Here is a 25,306-nt window from a genome sequence, read left to right as displayed (position 1 = left end):
CGTAGATGCAGTCATTTAGTGACTACTGAAACCATTTTTGCGTGCTTCTGTTCGTCATTTCTGGTTGAAGTCTAGTATCATGTTGCATATCCTAGCACATTCCATTATACATCTGGTATCACGGTGCATTGGGATTATGTACTGTTCATTTTATTTAGGAAAAGGAAAAACATTGGGTGCATAGCGTGTTTTTTTTACACAAAAATGATTATTTCTATTCTCATGAGTTGCCTTGAGTAATAGCATAATTTTCAGTCCAAGTCTTTCACATTATGTTCTGGTTGCCTAGTCTCAGTTATTACTGGTTTGGACCATAGTGACAAAAGTTTAAAACAGCAAAATCTAGTCTGGAAAAAAACTCGGGAGATTTTGAAAATTTTAATAAATCTCGCTTTTTTTGGAAAAATCTTGGGAATAAAAAATAAATTTAAAAATATAAAAAAAATAAATTTTATAAGAAAATATAAATAAAATACATTTAAAAATAAAAATCTTAGGGGCTTTCACAATAAATATTTTTAAAAAATATAAATATCGCGATATTTGTCACAGAGGTTTGGACTTGCTGTGTGGGATATTGTTACCAGAATTGTCATGCTCACAAATGCCTTTTAGCCTCTTACCTCTATGATCATTGAAGTTGTCTGTTCTATTACACATTCTTTCTTACATTCACTTGGTTGAATGGCTTTATGCTTTGAAATGCACAGAGATGTTGCTAAGCCTATATCTATTTAAATCTAGATGCATGTATTTCTAATATCCTCCTTGCCTTCCATCCAGGATTACATTTATCATAGCATTCCTCTTGTTTCTGGCTGGAGCTGCCTTGAATGATCAACATGGGGAGGAAAATATGTACTTTGGTTACTACTGCTTTGTGGTGAAGTCTGGTGTATTTTCAGGCGGCGCGGTCCTGTCTGTTGCTAGTGTCTCACTTGGTATTATTTACTACATTGCTCTGTCTTCAGCAAAATCTTCTGCTGCCTGGGGAGGTAGTCAACAAAACCAAGGAATTGCATTGGCAACCCCACAAATTCCACCTCAGAGCAGTCAGCCAGCGTTTGTGCCGGAGGATACGTACAACAGGTTGCGATATCCTTGAAATGTGTTGGATGGAGGTGAGCTTCAAGAAGACTGCCTCTACTTCTGTACATTGTGAAACTTGGGGTACCAATGCATTATTTATGTAAAGGTGCTGATAGTAGTGTGGTGGCATATAAGATGATGAGATAGCAAGTATAATGGAGAAGGTACAGTCTGTAACTTGGATTTCTCATTTTACTGATGAGTTATGTATCAAAAAATTGTTGGGCATGATCCTAATTGCTTTTTTGGCAAGTGGTCTTTAGTTGAATTAATTTTTTAACAACGGTTTGTAGATGATTGATTGAACTTGAAAAGACAAAGACAACCTCATTTCTTGTTGGGCAATTCGTGTGTCATTTCATTTATAATTGCTGACAGGAAAAATAAAAATTAAAGGCTAAATTTAATTTGTTGAAATCGGTTCACTAATTGAATCCAAGAAAACAATAAAATTGGTCTGAATCGAATCAAATCAGATCATTATTTGAGTCTGGCAATTTGAAAGATATATATATATATATTAATGGTTTCATGAGATTTTTTTTAATTCAAATGATTCGTATTACTGAATTCTTGTCGAAAAGCATGTGAGATTTGTGCATGTCCTGATGGGATCTTTAGGGGAGTGTGTATTCCCCTGTGTTTCTATGGATATCCAACTGGATCCGTATTCAAATAGTCAGATTCTGTAAAGCAAACAAGATGCAATTAATAATCAGATTCGGATTTGGCATGCAGATTTGCATCAGACTATGAATTGGAGTTCCAACTGAATCCGAATGAGATGTGATTATTCAGAAAAATGTCTCTGATTAATCAGATTCAGATGCAATGTTACCTTTTCCCATCCAAATCCACATCTGATTAAGCTTATATCAAATAAGGTCAGATTTTGTAATGCCTAGATCCAACACATGTCCCGCCTGTTACATCCCTGCCAATATGACCTTGAATCAAATTTCAAAACGATTCAGGGAATCTGCCGATTCCGATTCTCAACTGAATCAGCTGATTTTAACAAACAAATGACAGGTGTTAAGAAAATATTAAAATGATATTAAAAACCATTCATTTATTTAAAAATAAGTCAAGTCAGCTCTTTTTTTTTTCATGAATGACCAGGAAACCACCCTTGGAATCAGAGACTTAGTTGTGCCAGCTAAGCCTGCCGTACTTGAGACTGTGTAAGCCTGTGGTACGCCCTTTGTCCCGAGAAAGTTGCTTAAGTTTAGGTTGAGCAAAGGCTTATTATCCCTTTCTCTCTCGTTAATGCAAATCCAAGCGGCTGATGTTCATGAGAATGGAACCCCGACCACCCTTGTAGTGTGCCCAAGGGCCCCTTCCATTGCACCAAACCCCCTTGGGGCTCAAATCAACTCGGTTTTGTATCGTTTTTTCACCAATATATCGGCCATTCAAGCTACAACGAGATCCTTGATTTTTCTGGCAATGGCTAGGCCAACGAAATTTGGATCAGGTGCAGGTCAGGAAAGATCCAACCTGTATCCGATCCATTTGCAGCCATCTAATGGAGCCGGCAATTGGTCGCCCAAAGTTTCATTATTGGGTTTTTCTTGCAGAGAACGTCTCACGATAAATAAATAAAAAATTTGTTTTCTGGGAAAAACATAATTATATTTAAAATTTAGAAACTTATATACAAAATATATACAAATTAATAAGAAACACTAACAATATGCTAAAATAGCACATTAAACAGTAAAAACAAGTTAAAAGATATTTTGAAAATATCGCATTTTTTGGGGTTATATTTGTTTTAAAACTCTATCGATAAAAATGTGAGATTTTAAAAAAGTAGCCGTTATTTGTCACTGGCAACTGGTAAGGGGGAGTGGCCTTAAACGCTAGGGCTTTAGCGTCTCTCTCTCTCTCTGGCAAGATGGCCTTGAGGGTTCTCCTCTCGGGGAAATCAGCATCCAAATTCCTGGACCAGTTGCTTCAATCCCCTTCGACGAGCTCATCTTCGATCTTCTCGTCGTTGATCGGAGCTCTCCGTTCGTTCTCTTCTCGATCCGACAATCCTCAAAGCCATCCCCGGATTCAGCCTCGCAGGTCCATGGTGACATATGGTCCTCCCACCGCTACAACATCGCCAAAGCCGCTCCGCCGCTATCAACACCGATTCTCGCGTGCCCGCCACCGTGATCACTGGCTTTCTTGTCGCCGGAAAGGTACTCTTTTGCCGCCTCCGCTCTGTAATTCGAAGAATTAATGCTAAAAGGAACCGCTTTTGGGGTTGTATGTCCTCTGATTACGCGAAACGAGGAACGGTTTCCGCAGATTCTGGAATTTCACGTCGTTGATTGTACTTTTACGTGCGATTCCTTCGAATCGTTGTGAATTGATTTGAAACGTCTTGGAGAAAAATGCGATTTTAAAATTTCTCGTTGTTGATTGTAGTTTTACGTGCGATTCCTTCGGATTGCTGCGAATTGATTGAAACGTCTTGATGAGAAAATAAAACTATTCAGAATTTTCTTTGCAATCGGTAGCGCGTTCGAGTTTCGTGAGAATTAATATGACCATACTGCCTCTGGGGAAAGTTGAAGTTGTTTGTGATCACACCTGAAGCGGGGAACGCATTTGATTTACAAAACTGTTTTTTTTTTCAAATTCTTTTGGAGAAAAGAATCATCTTATGGCGCTTATAAATACTTTAATCTGGTCCATCTTTTGATTTTTCAAAGTGATCCTTTTTCTTAGTCTTTGTTTTTCTATTGTTTGGTTTGAAACTTAGTTGGGGTTGGGATGTGTTGACTTATAAAGTTATCAGTTGCAGACTACACTGTCGAACCACATTTTAACTTCTCAACACGGAAAGCGGATTGCTGTTATAGAGAACGAGGTAAGACTTTTCTTAGTTTCAATAGTGGTCTGCTCTTTGAATTTGACCTTTGATGATTTTATTTCCTTTAATTTTGAGGAAAACTTTGAATAACAATATCTGGACTCCTGTAGCATGCAGAAAAAGTTTCATAATTGGCCTAATGCACGTAGATGCTAAAAGAAGCAGGTTATATGTCCCCCTGCTAAGACAGCCGTTAGACCAGTGCTTGTTCGGGTCCCAATGAGCGCCATGTATGTAAGCACGTTTGTGAGCATCAATTAGCGTTGGAGTCCGGTGCGGTTGCAAAGACTTAAGTACCCTTTCTGCCATTGGTGTCATAAAAATGACGATTCTAGAAAAAGAGCGGTTGCAAAGACTTAAGTACCCCGAAGATGGTTATTTAAGACCCAGTTCCTGCACTGCAGGATTATCTGAGAAAGGAATCCCTCCTGAAGAAGGCCATGAATATCAAGCCTTTCTCTTTCTCCCTTCTCTTTCTTTCTGCCTCTGTGCACATCCAGCAGACGATCCTACATTATTCCACCAAGCACCGACTGACCTGCACACTGATTGTAGCATGGTTCAACTTCATGAGTTGTCGAGTCTGATTCAGAGTTTTTGCCCTTATAGCAGAGGGGGTCTGGGGGCTCCCCCCGACACGAGTCCCGCTACGCGGTAGGCAGACGGGGGTCGGGGGGCCGCCCCTAGCGGGGGGTCGTAGGGGGGCAGCGCCCCCTGGAAGATTTTTTTTTGGGCCTTGTATAAATTTTTTCTTTTCTTTCCCTCTTGTAACTGTCGAAAAAGAACAATAAAGTTTTTCCTCTGGGCGACCATGGTTTTCTACTCCCTCTCGGATTTGAGGGGAGGTTTTTCCACGTAAATCTGTGTATCATTGTGTTTTGTTTGATTGTTCTTGTTTATTGTTTCCTTCGATTGTTTCTTGCTCGCAGTTTTCGTAACACCCTTTCTCACAATTGGTGTCATGAAATGACGATTCTAGAAAAGGACAAATTTTTTTTGCTACGCGATTTACGAAAATCGCATTGCGATTTGCCTTTTTTTTTGCAATGCAATTTAGCAATTTACGAACATCACGTAGCAATTTGCAATTTTTTTTTTGCTACGCGATTTTTGTAAATCGCTACTCGATTTAGCGATTTTCTATTTTTTTTTTCGCTATGCAGTTTTTGTAAATCGCTACTCGATTAAGCGATTTGTCATTTTTTTTTGCTACGCGATTTTCGTAAATCGCTACTCGATATAGCGATTTATGAAAATCGCGTAGCGATTTGCCATTTTTTTCCCCGCTATGTGATTTTCATAAATCGCTACTCGATTTAGTGATTTGCCATTTTTTTTGCTACGCGATTTTCGTAAATCGCTACTGTGTATAAATCATAAATCGTGATGTCGAACTTTGCTCCCTTGAGCACGATCTTCGCTGTGATCAGGATGTAGTCACATGCCGTCCTGATGGCAGTCTTGAGGTTCGTGATGGGGAAGCCGGAGAGGAATGTGTGATTCCCGATGTTGGCAGGGAGGTGGGTCATGTCGGAGAGCACAGTGCCAGAGGTCGAGATGAGGGCCTCACGGTGCCAAAACCAGATGAATGCCCGCCAAGACTTGAGGGTGCGAACCCCCATGTTTGAGCAGCGTCAGGGTGGCTTGGAAGGCATAACCTTGATCGGAAGTATTGCTGACGTAGGGGTAGACGGATTGTACTTTGAAAGACTCTGTTGTAGGTGTATTGGAGGAAGATTCCATTGTAGGTATCCCTCGAAGGCGACGGAGGGGCCGCTACAGTCGGTTGCCCACTGGACGAGGGCAACATTCCGGCCACTGCTAGCAGGAAGAGGACAATCGCCATCGGATCGCCGACTCTTTGCCTCCCTTAATTTCTTCTCTAGAGAGAGAGAGAGTTTTACAGTGTTTCACGGAGAAGGAAGAAGAAGAAGATGACTACGGAAAGTTCAAACGGAGAACAAAGAGAGAGCGTTTCAGGTTCGTTTCACTGTTTGGACTTTGAAGAGTTAACATCATCCTCAACTTTCTGGATGAAAGACATTTTTGTCCTTTTCTCGTACCGTTTTCTTTTTTTTGAATGAAAGACATTTTTGTCATTTTCTTGAAAAGTCGTTTCATGAAGAGAATAACAAAAAAGAGTACTTCATTCTTTGCAACCGCACCGGACTCCGATGCTAAGTGATGTCCGACACACACGGGAATATGAGCCCCACATGCTTATATACGTGGCGCTCATTCGGACCCTCGAACATGTACTGTAGCATTCTTGGGGGGAGAACACACAACACCCTCCCCTAAACAATTGTTTATGGAGGTTTATGTTTTTTGCATCCTTTTGCAAGGCTTGCTCCTCTATTTCTGACACTTTCAGTTCTAATCACAGCATGTAAATGAAAATGAGACGGTCAACGATCAATACTTTGGACGCCTGGTGTATTAGTTATAGAATGACCAGGAAAGTATCTGCGAGTTCCCCATTTGTATGTATGACACAACGTAGACGCATAAGTTAAACTGCTTCTGCTTTCATGCACATAGCTCTCCCTGGGCAAATTTCTAATTTTTTAACTACATAACTCGAAGAAGTGCTGTTTCCTCTATTAAAATTTGAGAATCTTTATGGTAAATGCTGCTATAATATAGAGTAGTTTCTGGCAGAGATTTTGTTACAAAAATATTTTGAACATTACCTTATCGGTATACAATAGCAAAGTATCATTTGACATTTGATTATATCATGGCACCTATGTCACAAATGTCTCCAGTGAAGTTGGATATGTCCATATTCTCACATATATTTTTATGTTTACCCCAGAACATTAATATTCTGTAATTATAATTTGTATTTATCACAGTGTATCATGATATTACCACATTATCTTTATATTGTCGTAGGATCTGGAAAATTTTAGATATCATTTATTTCTCCTAGGCCAGTAAGGTGCTTGCATGAGCATGTGCACAATTGCATACCAGAAAGAACCAATTGAGGATTTAAAACATGACCAATTGGCAGCCCCGTAGTGATGTTCTTTCGAAAACTCATACTAACATGAGAAAGTCGCAGGTTTTACCCGATTCAATCTAATTATGCAAAGCTGATTATGTTCTGAGTTTGACCCACAAATGCAAGCTATACGCTTAGGAGTAAAAAACACAGCACCTAGCTAGGTGCTCACTCACTAGCCTAGTGTCATGAAGTGTGTATGCACTAGGAGAGCGCCTAGGTGGGGGTCACTTAAAAAACTACCGATGTATTTACAATTTCTGAAAATGTAATCATTCTAATGCAGCAATTTTATGATTTTTTTTTTTTATAGTTTTCAAGTTCTGCATATTATTTATTTCTATTTTAAGATTATTGTTTCTTATATGGATTTCTATGTGATGCCTTACTTTCTAGCTGTCACCTAGGTATAGCCTAGTGCTTTTGACTGCATAGCTTATATGTGACTCATGTTTGGTTCAATTGAAATATATGTTGGATTTTTACCTGGTTTAAGTGTGTGCGTATACCTGAATCTAGGCATGCACACGAGCCGAGCCTAGGCTGTTCGAACTTGGCTCGCTTCAAAATGCTTGTGTTCAAGTTCGGCTCAAGGTCGGAGCTGAGCTTGAACAGCGTTGTTCAGACTCGGCTTGGTTCCGAGCCGAGCTTGACTATTGTTCCAAAAAATTTTTACCAATAAAGGGTCCTGAAAAAGTGAGAATCGATTCCCAATCTCTCAAAACGTTGGCCAAATGACACACCATTACGCCACACTGTGTGTCATCATTATTATAACCCAAACAATTTACATATACTAAAAACTCGCTAGATTATCATACAGAAAAAAGTTACAGGGCGTGAGATTCGAACTCAATCACCTTTTGAGATACTCACTAACGGCCTACACAGCACGCTTTAGTTTATCGAGCAAACATATTTTATATATACCTTATGTGTTGATCAAGCTCGGCTCATTTATCCACACCGATCCTGGACTTGTGTTGAAGCCCAGCTCATTTATTTTTTCAAACGAGTTCAAGCCGAGCTTAAACGGGTCGAGCCCAAGCTAGCTAGGCTCCTTGTGCATCCCTACTTTAATCAACCCAAAACCTCATTAATGTCCAACTTGATACTATATAGTTTTTCCAAAACTAATGTCGTACCTGATAAGCTTAAGTGTCATTCTTAACAAAGTTCTGAAGCCAAACACAACTTGGACCTGAGCCAGGGCTAGTTGGAAGCAGTCCTTGGCTTGCTAATTGCACCTCAATTAGGTACATGGCATTCCTAACAAGTTCCAAAATCCTTTTTGTTTGTCTGATTCTATATTGATAGTGCTTTTTTGGGAGGACAGATTCATTTAGTCATGTGAAAGTGAATGAGATATTAGATTAGGATCTAGAAAATCATGAAATAGTTTCTCATGTTTATTTGAACTATGTGGGGGTGAATGTGATCAAAGTTGTTTGTTTGTTTTACACCATTAAAGATGGGTCCAACTCGATGTGAACTTTTTAATGTGGATTCAAGTTTTATCCAATTTTAAGTACAAATGAACTAGGTCTATAAATATTTTTTTACTAATGGTCTAAGGTTAGAAGAAAGTCATGACTCAGGTACAAACCCAAACATATATATCATTCATCTAATGAAAATAACATGCGACAAAAATGTTATATATATATTCTTCATACATTTAATTAAAAAAACTACCTACAACAACCACTCTGAAAATCAGTAACCTACAATACAAAAACCCCAACCTCTATTGAATGCTTGTGCACAGTCAACCCCAACACACTAATTGAAACCCCAACACACTAATTGAATGCCTGTGCATAGTCAACCCTAACCCTATCACCCTAAAACAAAACAATCAAATATTAAATAGAAGACAAGAAAAAAAAACAAAAATCATCTAGATGAAAATAACATATAACAAAAAGGCAATCCATATATCCTTCATATATCCAATTAACAAAACTACCTACAATAATCACTCTAAAAACCAATAACCTACAAAAACCCTAACCTCTATTGTGCACAGTCACCCGCAACCCATCACACTAATTGAATGTTTGTGCATAGTCAACCCTAACTCTATTACCCTAAGACAATCATCAAATATTAAATAAAAGGCAAGAAAACAAACATAAATTATCTACAATACCAACAAATATATATATATATATATATATATATATATATATATATATATATATATATATATATATATATATATATATATATATATATATAAACCCTAAAAATAGTAAACCCTAAACATAAAATCATGTGCCAAATATTAAATAAAACACAGACAAACGTACATAAATCTTTCACAACAACAACGAAACACAAATACTATAAGGCTATATTAAATATATATATCTACAAAAAAAAACTTAAGAATGTAAGTCAACAATATATATATATATATATATATATATATATATATATATATATATATAAACTCACTTTAAAACTTAACTTAAAGACAAAAAAGTTGACAAAAATGATGCTGCAACCTCGCCAAAATGTTGCAAGATAATTTCACAAGAATTGCCACAATGGGGAGAAGGGGAGACGAAGAGAGGGAAAAGAATTAGAGTTCTAACGAGAAACAAACAAAAATAAAATAAAATAATTTTATATATGAATCAACAAGCATGCGAATGTACAAACATTTACAACACATATTTGTAAGTGTTAGCATACATTTGTGGACCACCTTAAGAAGTATTTAGTAAAAGGAGGTTTGCAGGTTTTCTTCGCGAAGGTCGTACTATATTTGTGAAGATCGTACTGTATTTGTGGAGGTCTCATTAGAGTGTGAAAGTCAGAGATATTCGCAACAGGTATTTGCAAATGTCACACATAATTGTGAAGCTCCTCGAGGAGTATTTACTTAAGTGAGATTCACATGTTATATTCGTGAAGATCGTAATGTATTTGCGAATGTTGTACTATATTTGCGAATATTCACATAATCTTCTGTTTATTGAAAGGTTGTGAATTTCCTACAACATACCTATATATTGCGCGAATCTTAGCAGGTTTGCATGTGTGAAGGACAAAAATATCCTAAAAAAGTTTATAATCCACCGTTTTGGATATGCATGAGATTTTGTCAAATTGGTAAGTATTTCGGGAAGCATGCCATTTTGCAAAGACAATACATTCATTTTCCGTTTCATATTTTACCCCTTATAAATATATATTAATACAACATAAGAGAAAGTACCTAGACAAATTTTTTTATCTAATGATAGAAAATACTAAAAGAGTAGATTTCTTAGAAAATTGAGTGATTAAATTTTGTACCTGATAATGGCACCTCATTTTAAGAGTCTTTGAAAGTTGATATGTACATTGAGGGAGCTAAAACTTATTAAAAACATGAGGTTGTGTATTAACGGTACATATTATCACATGAAGTGAATGTCTGTGTTACAGATTCTAAAAGGTTCATTTGGATCTTTAGTTCAAAGCTAAGCTACTGACATTTCAAACTTATAATGATATAACAAGTGAAGGTTCAAACCCAAAAGGTACCTTTATTTATGCACAAGAGCTTCACAAGTAGTTTTATTCTTTTTATAATTTTGATCTAAGTGGAGGATTGCTGGAATTATGTTTCAAAATTATGCTTTTACCTAGCTTAAACTCTTTATCATGTTTGATTTAACTTTAAACAAAGCTACCTAGCTAAGCTAAGCTCGTGATCATGTTTATTTTGACTTTGACTTTCTAAACTTCTAAATTAGTTGTTAGAGAAATTGATTATTGACCCTTAGGCAATTAAATGAGTTAGCTGTTATATGATCATTGGACACTTAATTGAGTTGATTGGATTATAAATGTTGTACATTTATTTGTGGCCATTGAACATTTATTCATCATTGTACTTGGCTTATATATACTAAAATCTTTTGTGAGATTAGCATTCTTTCATTCTGTTGTGTTTCACTCACTTTTCCTATCTAAAACTACTCAAAGATGATAATTTTGTAGTAGGTAGCCTTCATAGTGCAAATTGAAGTCATGTTTAATACGAGAAGACATACTTTGTTGTATCATGGAAGTAAAGTTGCAGTCAACCATATTGCACCAAGGAATCGATTAGCAAATTCTTTATTTAATTGAGTATATGTTTTAGCTAATTTTCCAACAAAAGATACATTTGAGCCTAAAGAAACCTACAAGGATTTGCAAAGATTTAAATCTAACTTGTCCTTTTGCTCGTGTGAAGTCAGTTGGACATAGCATAGACTTTCTTTTAGTTATTTTTCTTTTGAAACTTTGGGAGTAAAAAAGAACTAACCAACTTGGGTTACAAGGATGAACATGTTTTTTTATTGGGAAGGACTAACGAAAACTGGAAAAGCAAGAAAATGCAGAATATATTAAGTAAATACATACCAAGCTCTAGGAAGTTCTTGGAGCATAGTTTTACTGATAACTAAAAAAACTCAAAACTTTGAACAAAGAACACATAAATGCCGAACATGCGATTAAATCAGTCACAAATGAAAATATCAGTATATATCAATAAATAAATTATATAAAAATAAAAATGAAATGTAAATAATACACAAACTAGGCAAACAGTATTTTTTTACCACGTTAACATCAAATAAAAAATACATATTTTCAAAATATCGGTTAATTTTTACTATTGATGGTTACAAATTGAACCTGTATAGAAACCAATCTAATTGGACAAAAATAATTGCTAATCCAACGAGACAGATAAATGCACCAAAAGAAAAAATGCATAAAAGTCTATAAAAATGGATAAATTGACCTCACTTGCTACGCAATTTCAACTAGAAAATCACATAAGTTACTTTGAACCATCATGCACAAGTCAGCAATTATGTTTGGTTGCAAGTCTCATGGGAGAAGCACAGGCACAACTCACAGATAACTGCTGGAGAACGAACTTGGTTCCTGTCTAATAATGGATACAAATTGGTTACTTTAAAGGTCTATGAATGCAAGCCTTTGGATATTTTCAGGGGGGTGATTGTAATCATTTGGACATCTTTGCAGTGAGTTCTCTGACAAACTTGCCAGCAACCATTGCAGTCATTCCATCAACAGTATCACGCTGTGGATTGAACTCCACAACATCAGCAGCAACAACATCACCTTCCAAGTTATGGATGATGTTAAGTACATCTCTGAAGGAGAGGCCTCCAGGCTCCAGATGTGACACTCCAGGTGCAAATGCAGGATCCAGGCAGTCGATATCTAATGAAATGTACACACCCTTTACACCTTCACCAAGTTTCTGCCAACACAAGTATAACACAGGATCACATACATACACATGCTTTCCTTTTCATCACTAGTACAAATTTGATTAAGCATATGCAGCCATAGTCATGCTTTGCACTGTTAATTATGTATAACAAAATGGAGTTCAAATAGGAGAAATTTTGCCTGTGCACTAGTTAACATGAATTTGAAAGCATAATATCGTCATTTATGTGAATATCTGTGCATGATACTCTGAAGCTTTGCTTGCAAGCAAACGAGGTGTTTGCATGTGAATATGTGCACATGTAGGAGCATGAAGATTGAATGCATACAATGAATTTGTGCCTGGTGGATTGTCAAAGAGTTTAAATCTGATACTGGGGTGTCCTTGTATCTTGTACCTGGGAGTATGGACCAAAAACAACCATGAAGCTCATTATGTGATGATGCCAGTGTGAGATCAGAAATGCATGCACACACAAAAACAAACGAACACATGCATTACTGCATGCTGTATATAAATTTGTGCATGCATGCATGTGTTGTGAATGTTGGAATGTGTTGCAAATATGCACTTGCACATACATGAATATGAGACCTTTGCACCAAATGCACTGAAGAATGCAGACTATGAATTGTGTACTTGCACTGACTGAAGAAAATGTTGAAAAAACACACTAGTGGGGAGATACAGGCATGGTGTATTCATAAAACAATGCACACATGAAAGCATCTCCAGAAAATCATGATCATGATGGCACACACACACACACACACACGAGAGAGAGAGAGAGAGAGAGAGAGAGAGAGAGAGAGAGAGAGAGAGAGAGAGAGAGAGAGAGAGACCAGATTCTCCAAATTTGCCCGATCCTTTGAGAATGTTCGCATTTCATATTGCTCCACTCCAAACTTTTTTGCTTGCTCACGTCCTTCACTTGTTATTGATCTAATACCAACCTACCATACCATCCACCACGGAAATAAGAACTGCAGTTGTGGAAGAGAAACAACCATAATGACATGACAAAGTATCTGGTTCACATGTATAATCTCTACATTTCCAAGACAAAGTGTTTCACAAAGTTAATAGCATAAAATACCATGCAGACAGCAGCAAACTTATCTACAAGAACAGATAGGAATCACATATACTGAGAAAGCTATAACCACCTGAAATAATCCTATGGATAAATAGGAAAAGCATGAACCCCAAGGAAGGTGGACAAATTCAGAGAATCATTATTCCAACACCAGAAAAAATCTCATGCAGAAGCACAGTGACATATCCCCACCGGTTAGATATGCACATTAATTATTCAAAGCCAGATAACAGGTCTTATCAAATCCACAATGTTACCCTACCACTGAATATATTAGATATTTCTCATTCCTAGCATGAAATGCACCAACAAGCTGTCCCATGGCCAGTGGCTAGGAAATAGGACACAGTATCCATTGACCCAAGTTCAAATCTTGGAGTGGCTTTTCTTTCTTTACTTTCTCTGTGCATCTCATCTATTGGTTGGGCTTACAATATCAATGCCAGACACAGGCCTTATTAAAGCAGGTTGGTACTCGCAGCTTGCTTTTAAACGTTTACCAGAATCATATGAAATGCAAGCATGACATACTAAAACTCACGTTTGGTAACAATTCAGTCTCACATGTCAGACCATAATTACAGAGTTTTCTAGCATGGGTTTTGACATGCAACCAAAGAACCAATACACAGTAGCACACCGGCGTCTTTTTGGTTCAAATGATGCTACACAAAGCACCAGAGCCCTTAAGCATTCAGTAAACTCAGACTGCATACCACGACCCAGGCTTCCATGTGGCAGACTTATATTATCATCCTTTATACATGTGCTGGCATTAGGAGATGTTGCCCTAAAAATTTAAGCAGTCAGGAAACATTCAGCACTATCATTTGGTTACAGTTTTGATTTCCAAAGATCCTTATTTTCACCTATATCATGCTATCATCTATGTAACACGGACTCTTCTAACAGGACAACGCACCCGTGCGGACACTTGGACACGGCTACCTTTGTGTCAGGTGAAGTCAGCCACACCGAGGTCCATTTTTGGACCAAAAGTAGATTTGGTTAACCATAACCAAGTCCAGTTTTATCTAATATTATATTTTATATATATATATATATACATATGTGCATACACATATATATATTATCATGATGCTTTTGTATTTCATTAGTGTTAACTTAAAACTGTTAAAAATTATATATATATATATATACACACCCTCTCCGAATCCCCACAGACAAGTTTTTTTAAAGTGCCGCATCGCCACATCCGCACCCCCACCCACACCTATGTGACATAGGCTATCATTTAATTGGAAGGATTTTCTAGATAATGAAGCTTTCTACTACATAACAGATACCACGATCTTTCTTGTATTAAAAGCCATTAGGATTTGGTATGCATGAAAGTCCCCAAAATATACTAAATATTTGAATTTTCTCTTATGATAAAGGTTGTAGGTATTGTATCATTACCTGTATCGGTTGAGTACAAAATAAGATACATATCGTAGAAAGTCATAATTTCTTCATAAAAAATTTCAAAAATTCTAAAAAATTCATGAAAACAGAAAAAACTAGCAAAAATTCTAAAAAAATCATAACACATGAAACAATGATGAATTGCACAAAATACAATCAGAAAATCACATATGAAACATTTATATCTCCATGAGCTTCATAAGACATCTCAAACATCAACTATCTCACAAGAACAAAGCAAAATATTAAATATCTTGCAATTGAAAATGTGCCACAAGACTTGTACTTTCATATTACATAAACAAAAATATTATGAAAATAGTTGGACTCAATTTTTAATTTGTTTTTAATCATTACTTGAGTGCCCCATTGCCATGCCGGATCATATGATGTCATCTTTGTTGGAGGAGTGTGGAGTCTAATTTCTCCCTTGATATAAATCTCTAATTTCTGCGGATTCCGGGGCAGTGGCCCCGAGGCAAATTTTTTTAGAAGGTAGCTTTGTATTTTTTCTCATAATAAAGATCTTTTACCTTAACCCACTTTTTTGAGTGAAAAAATGGTGAAAATGCACTTTTACTTTAGCAAACTGCAAAATCCCTCTCCCTTGTGCACGGAACGGCTCCCAAATCGCTCTCATGAGTCCTAGGGTGAGTGGATACCTCTCTAATGGTTTCTACACAAATGAGGGAGTCGGCCCTCAAGAAGTCTCATTTTTTAAACGTGCTACAATACACCTCGTATCGTATGATACGATATGCACTCATTCATATCATATCGATATTCTGTATAGTAACTAGTAATGATACGTATTGTACCACAATGATAGGGTAGGATACATACAACCAGTGTTATTAAAAATGCACCTCAAGGCGCAAAAAGCGCACCTCGCCTCAAGGCGAGGGCCTTTGTGCCTTGAGGCGCAGGCATAAAGCGTAAAAGGCTCGAGGCGTACGCCTTGAGGCAAAATGTGCCTCAATGTGAGGCGTTCACACCTCATTTTTTGGGTCAAATGAGGGTCAAAGCCCTCATTTGACCAAAAATGAAATTTTAAAAAAGCAAGCCCCTCGACCCTAATTAGGGTCGGGGGCCCTAATTTTCAGTCTCTCATCTCTCTCATTTTTTTTAGCGACCCTAATTTTTCGCGATCCTGATGGTGGTTTTTAATAAGGTTCTGTGCTTTTGTGGCGTTCGATTGGTATCACAGACGAGATTGCAGGCGCAAGTTGCAGGAGTTGTGTATTGGCGTTCGCAACAACATGTTGGAGAGAGGATGGCATCGCTCGGGCTGAATATGGTGTGTTGCACGGTAAGTCTTGTTTTGTTTGTTCTCTCATTTTTTCTCTTCGTCTTCAAGAAATCTTTTGCTTTTATTAGTACTTTGCAATTTTCCTTCCTTCTGTTTGGGTGGAGATAGGGCGATTTTGACAACCAGAGGAGGTACTATTCTATCAAATTCGTCCAGGGTGTAGCTTGTTGGTGCCAGAGTGATACCCTCTTATTTATTCTCTGTGAAGCTCAGAATCTTCAATTTTAATGCAGGCTATCAAGCACAAATTGTTTCATTGTTTTTGTTAAATTTTATGTTATGCCCCTCTTTTCTTTATAGGGTTATGAGAATGTTGAATTTGGTACCAACTCGTTTGTTGTTGAATTAAAAACAGTGATTACTTTTATTACTTTTTATGATTTTAAATACAGAAACAAATTTAAGAAAAAGGCTTAATCACTTCTAGTATGAAGAACTAAGCATCTCAGAGAGCCGTAACGTGGTATTGAGGTCGTCCATAGCCTAGTGCACGCATCACAGGTAGGTTTTGGGTTGTAGGTCTTGAGCAAGAGTATAGGTCTGATCTTCACTCATGAAAGCAAGCGGAAAGGCATGAGTGCAAACTGGCATTGTGTGGCAGCTGACCTCTTGTGATAGTTTTGAGCATAAAAGTAATATATAATAGTAATTTGACAATGTTTGAATAGCATACTGTAATGAAAATTAACGTAAGAATAAATTCATGCATAATTGTAAATATCTATCATCATAATTCATATACGTGGCATCAATCTTGTGCAACTAAAACCCCGAAAAGAAGAAAGGCGACCCTAGTTATGTTTGATCTGGGCCTGTATTGGCTTGCCCTAACGCATGCAGGTAGGCTTTTAAGTCGGCCCAAGACTCCACTAACAATGGTTCGCATATGTATTTTTGGACTTCACGAGGTACTTTACTTCTCCGAGGTAATTATTGACATCAGTGTTATAAAAAACACATTTCTTTATTTTTTTGTATTTTTAGATATTTTTTATAATTTTTTAAAAGTTTTCAATTTTTTTTTTGAGGCTTACGCTTTATGCCTCGAGGCTTACACCTCGCCTTGGTTTTTGGTGGAGCGCCTCGCTACGCCTCAACGCTTTTCACAACACTGCATACAACATTGGATACAATTACTAAACCATTAGAAACATGGAAATTAATGTACATATACTGCGATATTCTTGGCCATAGTTCATTGTTGTATCCTAGAGGAAGCTAATGGTACTTCCATGTAGTTACAAAAAATGCTGTCATCATGCAACTGAGAATATTAGCGAAGACAGGCATTTCAAAGAAGAGTAGAAAGTGGCCGTGGACCAACTTATATTTCTCAAGGATATTTCCATTTCTTGGTCAATGTGTGTATGAGTCCATAAAAAAATGAAAATACTTTCACCTGCCCTTGTTGGTATGAAACTAATCCAAATGGTACTTTCCACTTCCACTGGCCAGAGCTTGTTGATACTTGGGACAATACCAGTGTGACAGGACACAGACATGCATACAAGTGTACAACCACACGATGAGTGCAGGAACTTGAACTCAACTTGCTCAAACAACAGATAAACAAGCACAAAATATTGAATGAAAGTTTTGAGCTGAATTTACTTGAAAAAAGAATGACAGGTGAAACAAAAAAAAACTCACCTGCAGAAGCCGTCTTGCATATCCACCCTCCATTATCCTAGCAAAAGGAGAAGCATGAGAATATTTGTTTCCTTCAAATGCATGATAAATATCTGGATGAGCATCTAGATGAAGAATATCTACAGGTCCTCCAAGCTTCTCGGCTACACCTCTTACAACCGGGAAGGATATTGAGTGATCACCTCCTAAAACCAAAGGACGAAGAGGATCCTACAGATCATATTTAAGAGTATCAGTAGTACATTGACAAGCAAGAAGAATGTGCAACATGAATTATATAGAACAGGATGTTTATAGAAAATAAAACTCAGAATGAGAAGCAGTTTTTATGAATAAAAAATGAGAAATTTCCAAAACCATTTCAAATTTGAACTCAGAAAGAATTTAATTCTTCTCCAAGTTTCATATGCATTGCCAGACATCAAACTGTTAAAATGTAAACTGTAATACATATATATTATTTAATATTATTATTATATTTTTCCTTTTATTATTTTCTTTTTCTATTTTCCTTTTTATTATCTAGTTCAATAGGAACTAGATATTTGATCCAGTCAAGTTCTTGTTGGAACTTGACTGTTCAAATCAAGGTTGCCAAACTAGGAAGCGGAAGCGGGAAACGATACCGGAAGCGGAAGCGAGAAGCGAGGCATTTTAAAACTTATATGAAGCGGGAAGCGAAGTTTCAATTTAAAAGCGAAATATGAATAAAAAATGAAGCAATATGGAATCAAACAAGAAATAAATAAAAACTAAAATAAAATTGATTATTCTTATATTTCATGATTTTTCTATAAAAGAGTTAAATTTTTGTTAAAATCTAACAATGATGGTTACAAATTTAAAGAAAGTACATGGAAAGTGAGTGAAAGCATGAGAGAAAATACATGAAAAAGATGAAAAGAAATGTGAGAAAAGCATATAGTATGCATAGACTATGTGTATGAGAAGCATAGAAGAAGCGTGGGGGAATCGAGCTTCCCATGAAGTTTCGGAAGCGAGGAGTATTGTGCTTCCGAAGCGAGCTTCCGGTAACTCTGGTTCAAATAGCTGTTGGACTCTAGTCCAACAACTCTTATGTTGGACTAGAGTCCAACTCTCTTTTGGAGAGCTCAAAATGAGCTCTCCTCTCTCTTCCACTTTTTTGTATATATAGGGGTGAACCCCTTCAATGTAAAGAACAATGCTTCTTAAGCATTTTGTGCATGAATAAAGTATTATTTATTTTTCAAGTGTTCTTCCGTTTATACCCTTTCAAGGGTCATGCTTGTAGTATCTCCAATAGACACTTGTTTGTAAGTTATTCGTGCATTTGTTGAAGACCACCATTTCATTACATGGTATCAAAGCTACGGAATCCTTAGATCTTGAAGTGCTTCCGCCTCGATTTCTGTGCTACATTTACAAAAGGTATTTCATCACCTTGTTCTTGGCTCAAGAAGAATTGTTTGAAGAAAGGCGGGCTTGTGCTACAAAAAAAAATGGTTTTGTATCCTCTCTCTTATTCCCTTGTCTACTCTTTTTCTTTTTCTTTTTCTCTCTCCTCCTATCTATTCTTCTCTTACCCTGGTAAAAGATGGATGATAATGATAAGATCACCATCATTCCTATGAAGCTAAATGATACTAACTATGTAATGTGTGCTTCGATTATGAAGCATCATATTTGGAGAAAAGGTTTATGGGGTATAGTGGATGGTTCTGATTCGTAACCTAAATTATCTCTTACCAAAAAGAGGGTGATAAAGAGGTTCCTCTAACGGAGAAAGAGAAAAGTAAAAAAAATGGAAAGAGTAGAAGATAGGGCATGCAAAAATTATGTCATGGCTCATCAATAGTGTATACATTAAAAAATGCTCTAGTCTAGCTAAGTTTGAGCATGTCGATAAAGCTTGGGAATACCTCAAAAACATGTATTCCTTTAAAGATATTGCACATGTGTGCAATTTACAAGACAAAGTTCGAACAATGACTAAAAAAGATAAAATGATTCAAAAATATTACAATGAGTTGTCCGAACTTTAGAAAGAGTTGGCTCTTCTTGAGCCCAAATGGCATTGTGCCGAAGATATCGAGCTTCGCCAAAAGCAACTCGATATGAAGCATCTCTATTAATTTATGAATGGTCTAAGGCCGGAGTTTGAATCCACCAAATCGGCCCTTTTACATTGTGAAAAATTCCTTCTATTGTTGATACTATAGAAGAGATCACTATAGAGGAAAATAGACTTAGAAAAAGTACTCCAAAAGTTGATGATGACTCAATTTTAGTTGTGTCTAGACCGGGGAATCATACTCGTACTTACAAGACGCCTCATTTTAGAAGGCAAAACGGTGACTTTGATAAAAGAAAAGTCATTTGTCATCATTGTCATGAACCGGGGCACTATAGGCCTTAATGTCCAAAGTTAAAAAGAAGAAAAGAAAAAAAAGTTGCTTTTGTTGAATCCGAGTCAAAAGATTAAGATGCACATGTATCTATGGCTCAACTGATGGAAATTCTTCAACCTCTTCTCAAAGGGGTATCCTCCTTAACCGAAGCCTCAACTGGAGTGGTTGTAGCGTCTTTCTTTGGTCCATATAACTTTCCTTGGCTTTTAGATTCTGGGGCTTCTTTTCAAATGACCCCAAATGTTAATAGTCTATCCGAATGTCTTGAAAATAACTCAAGTGTGTCAAAGGTTTTTACAGCCGATGACACATCTCTTGAAATAAAAGGAATAGGCTGTTTTGAAAATCTTTAAAAATCCAAAAAAACATTTATCCCAGAAGTTAGATATATCCCTAAACTTAATTTGAACCTTTTATCTGTCTCGCAAATATCTGACTATGAATGTAATATCTCCTTCTCTTCTTATGATTGTTGGGTACAAGATAAGCTGATTGGGGAAGACTATAGAGAAGGAGGACTCTATTACATGGACTTTTTGGAATTACCCAAGAATGCATTTTGTTATAATGTTCAGAAATTAGAATTGGATCTATAACACAAAAGACTTGGCCATCCTCATATGTCTAAAATTCAATATTTTCCAAGTTTGGGAAAAATTTGTAATTCTAAAAATTTCTCTTGTAAAGACTGCATTTTTGGAAAAATGAAAAGGTTACCATTTCTTAGTTGAACTTTTGTTTCTTCACGACCAATTGAGTTAATACATTTGGATGTTTGGGACCCGCACCAGTTATTTCCAAAGGTGTATGGAATCTACTAGGACCTTGCTAATTGCAAATCAAGTTCCAAAAAGTTTTTGGACTGAGGCGGTCCTAACTGCCACCTACCTCATCAATAGGATGTCATCTTCCTCATTAAAGAATACAATTCCAATAGAAAAACCTGTTAATTTAACTCTAAATTATTCTAGATTAAAAGTCTTTTGATGCAAATGTTTTGTTTTCACAAACAAAAATGACAAACTTTCTCATCGTGCAATCCCATGTGCTTTTTTAGGATACGTTGATAATAACAAAGGCTACAAGTGTTTCGATTTTCAAAATAACAAATTATATGTATCAAGAAATGTGTCCTTTTTGGAAAAAGAAAGCTTCTTTGAATTTGAAAAATCCAAGGATGTCACTGAATGCTCGTTTTTAATTGATCCAACTTCAAAATCCAATGAATGTGATTTTGGATGTGACCTTGACAATGATCAAAGTCATATTGTTGTTGAAAATGATGATAATGAAGAGTTGCTATCCATAGGGATGTTAGTCTACAATATTCAAGACATAGAGAGCAAAATCTTCCATGTGCATTACAAAAATACTCTGAAGTTCCACCCAAAAGAACATCTAGAATCTCTACACCTCCTGAAAAATTTGTGTCTTACGAATCTTTTTCACCCACATATAGGGCAGCCATTACATTAATACAATCATATGTTGAACCATCATCCTATTCTCAAGCCAAAAATCATATATAACGGATAGAAGCCATGAAAATATAATTGGATGCACTAGAAAAGGCCAACACTTGGACGATCCAAGATATCCCTCCAGGTAAGAAACCTATAAGCTGTAGGTGGGTATACAAAGTCAAAATCAAAAGTGATGGGACCCTGGAAAGGTATAAGGCCCGTTTAGTGGCAAAAGGATATGCCCAAGAGTATGACATCGATTATGAAGAAACATTTGCTCTTGTGGCCCGTATAACTACTGTTAGAACTTTAATAGCCTTGGCCTCCATTAGAAAATGACATATCTTTCAATTGGATGTCAAAAATGTTTTCCTGAATGAGAATCTTGTTGAAGAAGTATATATGGAAGCCCCGCTTGGTATTAGTATCCCTAAGGGTAAAGCTCTTCGTCTAGAAAAAAACTCTTTATGGTCTTAAACAGGCTCCAAAAGTCTGGTATGATCAATTTAGTCATGTTATGTTTGATATTGGTTTGCAACCTTGTTTAACTGACACTGCTTTGTTTATTAAGAAATCTGATGCAAGCATCATTATTCTTCTTCTCTATGTGGATGATATGATCATCACCGAAGGCGACAAACATGGAGTTGCAAATATCAAATCTTTTCTTAAAACTCACTTTGAAATGATTGGCTTAGGTTTATTAAGATATTTTTTAGGCATTGAAGTCGCTTATTCCCCTTGGGGGTATTTGATATCTCAATCTAAATTTGCTCTTGATATTGTTTCTAAGTCTGGAATTACAGATGATAAGAAAGTGAACACTCTAGAAGTTGTCAATGTTAAAATGAAAATTGATAATGAAGAACTTCTTGATGATCCTACTCCTTACAGACAACTTATTGGAGCTCTTTCTTATCTTTCCATTACTAGGCCAGATATAGCTCATGTGGTTCATACAACCAATCAGTTTCAACATGCTCTCACCTTTGTGCATATGGGAGCAGTTTTGCGTATTATTAGATACTTAAAATCCTCTATTTCACGAGGACTCTTCTTGCTTGCTTCATCTTCATTAAATTTAATTGCATATATTGATGCTGACTGGGGAGGTGATCCCAATAATAGGTACTCAAGTACCGGTTTTTGTGTGTTCCTAGGTGAAGCCTTAATTTTGTAGAGGTGCAAGAAACAACAAGGAATACTTACATGGAACCATTGATCCACCATATGTTACATCAGAATATCAATTAGCAGACTTCTTCACCAAGCCTCTCGCTGCTCCCAGATTTCACTTTCGCTCAGTGTACCGTAAGTTTGAGGAGGAGTGTTAAAATGTAAACTGTAATACGTATATATTACTTAATATTATTATTATATTTTTCCTTTTATTATTTTCTTTTTTTATTTTCCTTTATTTTCTTTTTTAGCATCTAATTCAATAAAAACTAGATATTTGATCCAACGAGAACTTGACTATGCAAATAGTTGTTGGACTCTAGTCCAACAACTATAATAAGAGTTGTTGGACTCTAGTCCAACAACTATAATAAGAGCCGTTGAACCATCAACATCTCTTTTGGATAGCTCAAAATGAGCTCTCCTCTCTCTTCCCCCTTTTTGTATATATAGGGGTGAACCCCTTCAATGTAAAGAACAATGCTTCTTAAGAATTTTGTGCATGAATAAAGTATTATTTATTTTTCAAGTGTTCTTCCTTTTATACCCTTTCAAGGGTCATGCTTGTAGTGTCTCCAATAGACACTTGTTTGTGAATTATTAGTGCATTTGTTGAAGACCACCATTTCATTACACAAACTACACAAAATTTCCAAGATACAATATGCTATTGAAGATGATAAAACATATTTTCTTCATTAACTTCAGATATACAAAGACAACACAAGTGATAAGTTATGTTAGAGCAGGAAAAATGACAGGAAACACATTTCATGACTCAAAGGAAAGACTGCTAACAGATGCCTTGCCTGCTGCAAAAAGGTTGTACTAGGGATGTTCATTTATGAAAAGATGATTATCCTAGTGCCTAAGATGAGCTTAATGCATCAAGTTATTAATATGATTCATACAGGGTTTTGCATTAGAGAAGTTCGATTGGTGTGAAGAATTCCTTGCTCAATGCATGACAGGCTAAGATAGCCCTTATTACTGGTTTTAATATTCTATAGGCTTCATAAGGCTATCAATGCCAATGTCATTATCAGAAAACCTACTTATAGAAATTTCATTCACAATGGATACGACTCCACCATGGTTGGCTCTACCTTTCCTGGCACAGATCCATTGATGGCTATGAAAGATGATACATGACATCCTTTTAGAGAACCCAGAAAGATAAGACAAACTTAAGAGGAAGTCTGTGCCTTAGGACCTGGAATTGCATGTTTTCCCTGGGTATGTTACTGAAACCTGAAAGCTAAATATGTTGTTGGTCATACTAGTATTTCTTGATTGCTACGACCAAGATATTCAATAGATAAAAAGTGTTCAATTCTAAAGCACCATCGTCATCAAGCCTTATCTCAACCCATGGGGTTCACTTTATGAGTTTTATTTTGTTATTCCTTCCTATCCAGTCTGCAACACTAAGCCACAATCAACATATTAAAATCTATCAGTTCAATCAAACACACTCAATTAGGTTCTCAGGAACCAAATCACATCTTTCTTTCTTTTCTTTTCTTTTTTTTTGGGGGGGGGCTAAGCCAAGGGAAAACCTCCCATCACTGACCGCACATTGGCAGGCCTTCTGTTGGTTCTTTCAGACCTCCCTCCCCTCTGCCCACTGGGGAGTACCCAGCTTTGACCTTGATCAAGGCATGCCAACCATGGATTTTGGACTCATGACATCTCTTCACCTAGGATAAAGGCATGAAAAAGAAAGTGTTTAAATGTCACAGTTTTCCCATCCTTCGTTCAGATTTTTACACATCACAGAAGATTAAAGTTCAAGATGGTTGATCCTCATAACCGACTACCATCTAAGATGATCTAGTACCAAAATGGTACTGCTCTAGATTTCTACCAAACTGAGTATATGGTTGTAGTTTGGGAAATGATAATGATATGCCTATTAAAAGTCATCAACCAAATCACTTGCTTATAGCTCACCAATTTCTGTTTATGTATAGTTAAGCTCCTACACTGATTAAATGATTGCGAGTTGATCCAGATCATCTGTATAACAATTTTGAAACTGTGTTGCATGTGATCATAAAGGACTTGATATTGATGCTTATTGGAATGCAAATGCCTTTTTCATTGACACTACGACAGGTTGCTTTATCTCCCAATGTGTTTTGCCTAAGAACTGAAATAAAAGAATACAGCAAGCAAGAGAGAGAGAGAGGTGTGTGTTTGTTGTACGCTAGTGACTTCTCCAAATAACTTTCCATTATTTTTCCATTGGTTATTGATTATATATATTAGTCATCAAATAAAACCAGCATGCAAATTACTTAATGCAATCTGAACCAAAATAGATGTCTATTGGATGGTGGATCCTGGGTAGGGGTGGCAATCGGGTTGGGTTGGCGGGTCGTGTCGGCGGGTCGGCTGTGGCAAACACGAACCCGACCCATTTATTAAATGGGTAACCCGACACGACACGGTTAACCCGTTTAATAAACGGGTCGGGTTAAGGGGTTGGCGGGTCGGGTTCAGGGTTTTACATTGAAAAGTTTACGGGTTGGCGGGTTAGCGGGCGGGTTGGCGGGTCGGGTTCGGGTAA

The 25,306-nt window shown here is 36.7% G+C and overlaps 2 protein-coding genes across 2 annotated transcripts in view; one reads left to right on the top strand and one right to left on the bottom strand.

The window, feature by feature from the left end:
• The window catches only part of LOC149845420 (protein VASCULATURE COMPLEXITY AND CONNECTIVITY-like), a 47,345-nt gene extending 45,941 nt beyond the window's left edge, over positions 1-1,404 (top strand). The window contains exon 3 of the mRNA XM_089997616.1: positions 784-1,404. Coding sequence (XP_089853742.1) covers positions 784-1,105 — 322 coding nt within the window. The 3' untranslated portion in view covers positions 1,106-1,404. The remainder of the gene's footprint in view (positions 1-783) is intronic.
• Positions 1,405-11,744: 10,340 nt separating this feature from the next.
• The window catches only part of LOC149845419 (arginase 1, mitochondrial-like), a 28,364-nt gene continuing 14,802 nt past the window's right edge, over positions 11,745-25,306 (bottom strand). The window contains exons 5-7 of the mRNA XM_089997615.1: positions 17,703-17,912; positions 13,062-13,172; positions 11,745-12,246 (exon numbers count right to left, since the gene is read on the bottom strand). Of these exons, the coding sequence (XP_089853741.1) occupies positions 11,986-12,246; positions 13,062-13,172; positions 17,703-17,912 (582 nt within the window). The 3' untranslated portion in view covers positions 11,745-11,985. The remainder of the gene's footprint in view (positions 12,247-13,061; positions 13,173-17,702; positions 17,913-25,306) is intronic.

Source organism: Nuphar pumila, chromosome 2, assembly GCF_984573655.1.
Source record: "Nuphar pumila chromosome 2, dmNupPumi1.hap1.1, whole genome shotgun sequence".
NCBI classification, from domain to species: domain Eukaryota; kingdom Viridiplantae; phylum Streptophyta; class Magnoliopsida; order Nymphaeales; family Nymphaeaceae; genus Nuphar; species Nuphar pumila.
Note: the sequence above shows the minus strand (reverse complement) of the source record. Positions and strands in the feature narration are given on the sequence as shown.